Source organism: Coenobita brevimanus, chromosome 23 (assembly GCF_032717465.1).
Source record: "Coenobita brevimanus isolate Jiangsu-jjx chromosome 23, ASM3271746v2, whole genome shotgun sequence".
Lineage (NCBI taxonomy): Eukaryota > Metazoa > Arthropoda > Malacostraca > Decapoda > Coenobitidae > Coenobita > Coenobita brevimanus.
In genome coordinates, this window is record NC_136976.1 from 65,397,298 (window position 1) to 65,406,909 (window position 9,612).

General features: G+C 44.3%; 1 protein-coding gene across 1 annotated transcript in view; it reads right to left on the bottom strand.

The window, feature by feature from the left end:
• LOC145392875 (serine/threonine-protein kinase Sgk2-like) overlaps positions 1–8,814 on the bottom strand; it is a 34,583-nt gene extending 25,769 nt beyond the window's left edge. The window contains exon 1 of the mRNA XM_080267158.1: positions 8,299–8,814. Within this exon, the coding sequence (XP_080123284.1) occupies positions 8,299–8,814 (516 nt within the window). The remainder of the gene's footprint in view (positions 1–8,298) is intronic.
• Between the last annotated feature and the right edge of the window lie 798 nt (positions 8,815–9,612).

A 9,612-nucleotide genomic window follows, 5' to 3' on the forward strand; every position in this document is an offset into this window, starting at 1 on the left:
AAAAGAAAAAATCGAAGTAAAGGCGATTTCTGATTATACTGACCTGTGAGGAAGATTTGTTTATCCTGCAAACTGAATATAGTCCCTTATAAATTTAAACTTTGGAGGGGCGTGTGGATGGACGACTCAGTAGCGTGGTCGGTTCTCATAATGGTCTCACGTTAGGTAGAACCGCTGGCGTGAATTCGACTCCCACTGACAGCCATGGCGTTCGTAGGTGAAAATAGTCTCACAAGGTAACGTCTATCAGTACCAGTCACATAACTACACGTCCTCCATGCCAACATCAGCTTTTATTATCTTCTATTTCACCTTCTGTGCCTTGTATCTGTCTTATCCACCTGATTACACCATACCAAAGTCCAATACCTCTGTCTTCTGCTTCGCCATGTATCTGTCTCACCCTCCTCGTAACCCAGTAGGACTTCACCCTTCACGTTGTGGGCAGAGGGATCAGAGTTAGTGTGGGGAAGTGGGGGTTGGCAGGATAGACTGTAAGGAAGAAAGTACGGTACAATAGTGTGGTAGTGCACTGAGAGGAGAAGCAGGGACGGGGTGAGCAAGCGGGGATAGGGGAGATGAGAGGGTTGGTGGGGAAGTGGGAGTTGATAGCGATGGGGAGGGTCAGCAGGGGAAGTTGGGAGAAAGTACAGAGTGTTGTATTGGGAAAGGATAGTAATTGGGCCGTGTCATTTGAGGTGGGGCGAGGCTGTTCCTGGTAATGTGATAGTGGTGCTGGTGAGGGTGTTGTGGTAGTGATGGTGGCAGAGGGAGTGAAGGTGGTTGTTGTGCTAATGTTTGGTGTAAGGAGTGGAGATGGTGGTGGTGGTAGTGAAGGTAATGATGGTGGTATTGTATTGATGATGGTGGTGTTGGTGATAGTCATGGTGGTGGTGGTAGTGGTGGTGGTGGTAGGGTTAATGAGGGTGATGATGGTGGTGGTGGTTGGGGTAAGGAGGGTGATGATGGTGGTGGTGGTGGTGGTGGTGGTGATGGTGGTGATTGCAGTGGTAGTTGGGATGATGTTGGTGAGTGATGGTGGTAATATGGTGCTGGTAGTGGTGATGGTGATAATGGTGTTGGTTATGGTGGCAGCAGAGTCCATTTGAGTATATGGTGGTCATGGGCAATCTCTCCCGCAGTTCCGATCGTGTGTGTGTGTGTGTGTGTGTGTGTGTGTGTGTGTGTGTGTGTGTGTCAAACACCCCTCCCCTCACCGTTGGACAACAATCACTTGTTTATGTATTTAATGTTGTAACACTTATGGACGCGAGATATAACCAGATAGGCTATCGTTGGCAGCGCTGTTCTTGTGTAATACGAGGTTGCCAATTCAGCCGGGAATTTTGGTTACTGTGGTATTTAATTTTTCGTGATTAGTGCAATTCTGGTAATCCCTCAAACGACAGATGATTTTATTCAATTGAGAGTGAGTCATTGGAGCCTGAGAGTGTTAGTACTGAGACCATTAACCTTTCAATGGTGGGACAACTCTAGTATTCTATTCCATTGTATTCGAGCTGACGCCAGATGATTTTATTCAGCTTAGGGGAGAAATTTCGTTGTGATGGTTAATTTCCCTTACAGTATAACAGCGCCATTCATCTTAATCTTGCTACGGTCAGGAGATTTTATTCAGCTTAGGGAAGGCCTTCCGTAGTGATAAAGTTCACTCTTTAAGTGGCAGGATTTCTCTCAGCTCGGCAAAATCTTCTGGTGTTTGCATGAATAAGATACTTAAGTGCCTTCCCAACAGGAAAGGACTGATGGAGGTAGCTTTAAACCATTTGCCTCCTAGGATTTCCCTCAGCTGACCAGAACAGTCTTGCATTATCTTAAAGATAATAGTCTTCAAGTTCGGCCATATCACTGAAATGGTTAACACAATAAGTTCTGTGATTTTTTATTCTCTTCACATCATTACTGATATTCAGCGTTTTGCTTTAGTCAGGTTCGGAGAGTGTGTGTTTAAAGCTGAGCTCAGCTGAATGTCGTCAGAATGCTGAATTGAATTTATTTGGGATAAAACAGTGCTCTTGTTTTTTGTCTTAAACGGTTTTATTTTAACTGAGCTAATATTTCATTCGAGTTAAGAAATGATTTCATTTAGCGAAAATTTGTTTGGTGCAGTCGGAAGGACACTCGGCACAACGAACACTCAGCCCACAACTAAGAGGGTCCGGGTTTGATTCCTGAGTCGCCCACGAGACGTTTTTGGACAGGGTTTTCGTACTCTGGTGTTTTCGTACCTAGAAATGAAATATGGATCTCCGCCCGCCTACTTACACTCGCGAAGCTTATAAATCCAAACTTTTGTGATCCTCACCTTCCATTGATTAACTCAGAAAATGCCTAAACCCTTCTTCGAGTGAAGACGATGGGTCGTAACGGGCTAATAGGGTGACACATTTGCTATAATTCCTCCATTTAAACACACCACGGAATGTATGATAGCAAGATACTGCTGGACGTAATAGTGTCATAATTTCTGCGAACCACTAGCCACAGTCACAAAAAAAAAAAAAAAAAAAAAAGGGAGAAAAAAAGAAAGGAAAGACTGTCCATCTGTGGGTTACGTGTCGTCGTACCTGATGGGCCTGTCACCTGGCCGGCCTTCAGGGTCACGACGGCACATCGGATAAGCCGCGGGAACTTTACCTATGACTCTCCTTTAAATATTTATGGGTTATCGATGAAACTTTTTTGTTATTATCTCTGGGACGGCTTTATTGATGGCTATCTTTGTCCTGCGATAAGACAAGTATGAACCCGACGAAATCACAGGCCGTGGAAATCCCAAGACGATACACAACTATGTCAGAAGATCTTGTCTTTGTCGGTAGGTTTGTAATAGTTTTGATAATGTGATCTCACCGTTCCATATATTAAGAGTTCGTTCACCTTATTTCCTTTCATCCTGCGACTTATTATTCCGTTCGTTCCTGCAGCTTCCAGACGATTTCATTCAACTCAGGAGAGGCTCTTATCAAACCCTGAGCTGATTGAAGTCGTCCTGAGTTGGCAAAACTAAATCAGATGTATACTGTATGTCACCTGATTCAAGGGCTTAACGTCGCGGAAATTTTTGTCCCTTTGCACTTTTTTTTTTTTTTTCTGTGGTTCAGTGGTTAAGGTAAAATACTACGGCCCTACTTCCTTTTTGTTTCACTTCTTCGTGACTAGCATCATATCCTAACGCTAACTTCTTTCAACAGCTCAGCATTCAAGGTGGAGAGATGGCAATTTTAGGTTAACTTAGATTGGATGGAGTACAGTGGAAAACAAATACAGTATGATGATGATGATGATGATGATGATGATGATGAGAGTGGTAAGTGATTGGAGTGATGACTGATGGTAGTGATGTGTCTGAAGGTCCTGTGGTAAAGATACACTGGCAAGCTTTCACCAGTATGCTGCCTCTGTCGCCTGCCAAACCTTTGTAATCATCTGCGTCTTGATTTTACAGTGCCGTGGAGTGAAGCAGTGGGAGACGTATACCGCCATCCATTCCAGTGCCTAACTCAGCTGCTTCCTTTCCTCCCATCCCCTTCCCCACCCGTCTTACCTGCTCGCCAACCTACCTACCTACCTACCTACTTACCTACACAATGTCCCACTCCCATTCATGCCTGGAGAGGACCCTAAACAGTCCGAAACTGCTTTATCATCTGTGAAAAAAAAAAATAAACATTGCAATCTGTGAGTATACTTCTTCCGGTTGTGATCATCGTTAAGTAGAGTAGTTTGTATTGCAGGGTGATCCCAAGCACTGCCAGGTCATCCCTGTGCTGTAAACCAACCTCAGCAGTAATGTGCTTGTCGCGGCTCCGTGGGTGACATGCGCATCACACTGGCGGAAGTTGTTCAGTCTGTTTACTAATAGTGCCTAGGGCTGTGACGACGCTGTGGCTTGAGTTGCGTCATTTGCAAGGCTATCTACCCTCCTCCCATCCCTACCCCACCAACACTCCTCTTCCCCATCCCTTCCTGCAGGACACCAGCACCAACACACTTCTGATGCAACACTTCCACACCATCCCAACATCCACCTATTTCACCCACATTCTCCTACGTGTATCCAGCCTCACACCGCCCCCACATCTACCTATTTCACCCCACTCATACACATAAAAACAAATAAAACTTCTTCAGCCATGTCATTGTTATACTTAAGACTTCGGAAATCTTACTGTTCCCTGTCAATACTTTGCAAGATTCACTGCCAACAGATGAAAATTATCGATATCACACCGTCTATCTACCTGACTGTCTTATATTTATGAATCCATCTCCCTCGCTACCCGCCTTCCCACATGTGTATCTATTTATCTATCTACTTACCTTCCTACCTGCTTACCTATTTGTGTATCGACTTACCTATGTAACTATCTTTCTGTGTGGTTCTCCCCGCCTTCGCCATCAATCTGCCTACTTACCTTCCTAATCGTTTACCTATCTGTGTATCTGCTTACATACATACTTACATTTCTGTGTAGTTCTCCCCTCCTACATCCCCTTCCCCTCCCTCCCAAGCTCCCCCCATTGTCTGAGTCAGGCTGCTATGTTACTGCGTCGTGTAGTGAGTGGGAGGAAGGACTACGTTAGGTTAAGGACGCATGGTTCGCAGTACGCACTATTTTTAGCTGGAGGATATGAGCAGGGTGTTGCGGATCGTGTTCTAGGGGAAGATTGGGACTTGGAATAAACTGATTGTCTACCTTGATCCTGCGTGCATCAATAGATTTAAATTTGACTTTTATTTTTCTGTTTCTTTTTCTTTTTGCGGGTGTCAATTGGATTATTTTTTCTCACATTTTGTTACTATGTCTTATTGTCTCTTTTTTGTTCTACCTTCCCTCTCCTCCTTTAACAAAAAATAGTACTAATAAATAAATAAATAAATAAATAATAAAGATACATGGTGTAAATCTACTTTAATACAATCCCCTCTCCACAATTTCAAACCCTTCATGTACTGAAATAAGCTGATGAAAGACTAATAAATAAATAAAGATAAATAACAAAGAAAAGTATTGTGCACATCTACTTCATTCCAATGCCCTCTCCACATATTCAGCCCCATCGTACAGTGAAATAAACTGACGAGAAGAGGTACATGAGAGAGCCATCTGGGGTTGAGGAGGTGGTGCATAGGTCCAGCTCAGTAAAAATGTCCCTGACCGAGAAGCTAGACAATGTATGTGGAGAGGCCGTGTGGCGGATTGTGATACGTGGAGATTGGGGAACGTGTGAGTGATGACATGTACTAGTGTGATAGTACTCGTATATAGGCCAGATTAACGAAACAAGGCCACAGTGCCGTTACGTGCAAGGAAAGGTGTTGTCTTCCTCAAGTTTGGTGAACACATAACGGAAAAAAACGAACTTACAGAAACACCCATTAGCTCACTTGACGCTTTCATTATGCTTCGCCAGTTTTCAATAATCTGCACGCAAAACTGGGAAAATATTTGCTTCCCTGGCTGTGCACCGGTATCCATATGACAGGGATCGCGGATAAAGTAATACCCCAGTTTCTGACAGATCTCGCAGGTGTTGGCAAGCCCCCTGTATGTGACATCGCGAAGAGGGTGGTGTTGGCAAGTCCCGTATTTCTGACAGATCGTAAATGTGTACCAGGGTCCACAGATTTAAAGATTACGTGATGATAAATTTTATAAAGGAGATGGCCAAGGTGTATCCCATTTTTCTGTATTCTTATGATAGGCAAAGTTAGGACGTAGGCATGAACCAAAAATTCCGATAAAGCATTTTGTGGAACCCATGTTGAAAGTAGGTACATTCTCACGGCGGATATTGCGAAAGTGCAGTTAAGGCCCCGAATTTCTGACAATTTGGTGAAAGATGAATGTTTGTCTGATCATCCTCACTGCTGACCGCTCGTATTGCAAAGTGGCGTACAGTCTGACCACATCTGATGCTCGTATTTGCTCTCTCATTAACCGTCAGATATTAGGGCTTTGCATACACCTCCATCATCTCAATTTTAAAGAATGGCCGTACTGTACCCCTCATCATCATCATCATCATCATCATCATCATCCCATTCACACTATTCTCATCAGCAAAGGGACAGAACACAAAACAGGAGAACTATCATCAGAGTGGCCTGCACACACGGGTCACGCCTCCATTCACTCGTGTTGTTGCAGAGGAGACTGACCCCCTCCCCCAACCCTCCACCACTAACCAGTAAGAACTAGTCTGGTCTGGTCCACCGAGGGGAAAAAAGAGAAAGTACGAAATAAAGAAAAGTTTCGTTATTTATACTCGTATCTTATGATGATGATGATGATGATGAGAGAGAGAGAGAGAGAGAGAGAGAGAGAGAGAGAGACTGGGGGGGAGGGGGGAGGATGCATTTCAGAACATGGCCACAGCTAAACGTGTATGAAAAGAACGACGTATTATGGTTCTCTACAGAGTGACAAGTTTATGGAATAATTAGGTCCTCAAGGACAAGTATAAATGAAGATTATTTTCTTGGGTAGAAAATTATGTGTATACACGCCATTCACTGTTGTATATACAAAAAAAATCATGTTAAGACACCCGAACGTCATTTTTTTTAAAACCATATTAAGGTTGAATGTAAAAGAAAGTACATGTTTGGTCAAGAAACTATCACTATATTAATATCAGTATAACATCGTCTGTATTTTAACCTTGAACACCTCATACAAAGAAGTATAATTAGCTAAAGGAGATTGCTGGCCACGGTGAAGGAGTAAAGATTCGTTTTAACTACGCATCGTGTTGCCTACAAGCACATGTTTTCAAGGGCAATTCTGGTATGCTTTGTTCAATGCTGACCTTCATTGGTTAGGAAAAACCAGAAATTTGACGAAGTTATCTGATGGCGTCCCTCGAATCTAAGCTTAGTATACCAGTCGACTTGACCTTCTTCGGCTCTGACTTTAGCGTCCTTCGTGCCAAACCTCTGAGCAGGGAAATACAATGGATGTATCTCCCAAACTAAACACAGTCAACTTAACCCAACAATGAAAGACGTACTACTTCGTCCCTAACCTTGATATCAGTTTAATTTAGCCACGATTTTTTTTTTTCCTAGTGCCCTCCAAAAATAGTTACTTACAGGAATTTCAAAGGATAGCTGCACGCATATCAAAAATGAAAACTGAAGAAGTTTAAATGAGTGCATCAAAAGCGAAATGGAAGTTAAAACGAATCTTACTACTTGGGGCACTGGACACAGAGAGACCTACATGATCATAACCAAGACTCTGACTGACTCATTCTGTAATAAATGTCCAGCGCTCATATTCAAATCTGGTAATGTGTCCGTTATACTGGCCGTCTCAGTGCCGCAGTTACGTAATATTCTGTACCGCAGTTACGTAATATTCTACTCAGGCTTCACAGTACTGTGCCCTGTATTCCCTTCACAGTGATGACGTTTTAGCTTATTCTTGCTGCTTCAGACGGTTTTATTCAACTAAAGAAAGACCCCCTCGTACTGAAGGGACTGGTGAAGGCTGTATCTAGTCCCTCCCGTTCGAAAAGCTTTTCTGAAACTGAAATTAATTCACCAAGAGCTAGCATAACACGAACTTTAAATTACTTCATGGAACTGAAGGGGAACTTAAAAGGAAATGGTGGATTGGAGAATGATTATATAATATGGCGTAGTTCGCCCTTCACTAGACCCCTTCACTACGGTGACTTCCTGTTTCTTTGTTTTATATATATATATATATATATATATATATATATATATATATATATATATATATATATATATATATATATATATTAGTTCGAGAGAATTTTTCAAATAGAAGGGATAGATATAGCCTTCACTGACCTCTGGTACGAAAAGATCTCACCCAGGTTGAGACAAAAAAATCGTTTGGAGTTGGCAAAAATAAATTAGAAAAAAAATCGCATTGAAGGAAGTAAAATGTTAATGTAAGGTTAAAAGGCATGTCACCTGTTTTGTTGCACCAGCGGACAGCATTCCGTGAGGTTAGGAGGCTGGGTAGCACCTATTTCTTTTCGACTGATTTTGCTCATCGGCGTTATTCGTCTCTTTTCATTACCGATATAGATTACGCACACTGACATAGAAGACAATGTTGACACACTGTATGCAGGAATTACTGGTGAAAGAAAGGTGCCAATGAGCTTCCTAAACAGACGAGAGTAAGACCATATTCCCCACACAGATGATGGGGTATGAGAGATGGGCATGGCACGGACTTACAGGTAACCTATGCCCGGACCTGTGGCGGTGAAGGTGACGGTGCTACTCACGCCGGGGTTGGGTGGTGGCCTGAAGGAGACGCTGACGGCGGGTTCTGGCGATGAGGACCCGTTGCTATCGTTGAGAGACCGCCCCAGTCCGGATTCCCGCGTGGTGCTGCGGGAGTCCGTCTGCCGCGCATCAGAAAGGGGCACGCTGCCACCGTCAACCATATCCTCTCGCGCGCCGTCGCCGAGGTCGATCTCTGTGAAGCCACTCTGGTTGGTCCAGTGGCCGCTGTCTGTGTGTGGATCAACTGGATCACCGTGCAGTCGCAGGACCGGTTTCCATGTCCCGGACCCCTCCAAGGCAGTGGTGAACGAGTCATTCTCAAACCCGGCGTTGCTCAGGCCAAGGTCCACCTCGATCACTGCGTCATCCAGCATTAGATTTGAGCTGTTGGAGACATTGGAGTGGTTGGAGGACTCGGCGAGGGGCTGGTCGTCATCTCTGGAGGTGCAGGGACGTGTGACGGCATCCTTCAGGGCGCAAAGGGCACGCCAGGCTGGCTCACAGATACAGGTCATCGTGCTGTGCTGGCTGAGGTCAGGGGTCACCGGGCTTTGGGAAGGTCACCCATCACCATCACACACACCACAAGTACAGTTGCTGGGTCGACGCTACACTTGAAGTTTCTTGGTGTCGCAGTACCAGTGTTGCTTCACTGTTACCGAAGCCTACGTGTTTATCGTGTTTATCAAATGCCTTAACTCTTTCCCATGATTTTACTGGCATAAGAATGATTCACAGATATGACAGGCCTTCTTTACCCATCCACTAATTAAATTTTAGTCCACACTTAAGGTATCGCCTGTATCACTACAGAGTGTCCACTGGGAAGTATCCGGAGTGAGGTGTCGGTGAGAGTGAGTGTGCGAGTGAGTCCCTGTGCGAGGCTGCCGTACGACTGATCACACCAGCACCAGGCACAAGGGAAAGCCCGAACTCATGTTGATAAGGGTTATCAGGCCAGTGCGACCGCCACCACCACCAACCAGTACCCCCACTACCCTGCAAAACAAACCAATACCACATTTTCACAACCATTGGTCAAAGTTTCAGAATAGAACGGTTCGACTGGGGTCATAGAGCATCAGGGCTATATAGGATGCTCTCTCTAAATCTGGTTTTCCATTAAATACTTGAGTGTGATTGTCATATCGTGTAGTTTGGCTGGATTTAGCGTGAACTGGTGATAAGAGTGACCGTTAGTGTGTGTTTTTATGGTGCTTTAGTGCAGCCATTATGAGCACCAGGGACTGATGACGTCACAGTGCCATGCCGTGACAAGGGGGTTGAGTTTCGCTGGTCCAGGCACTGTTACA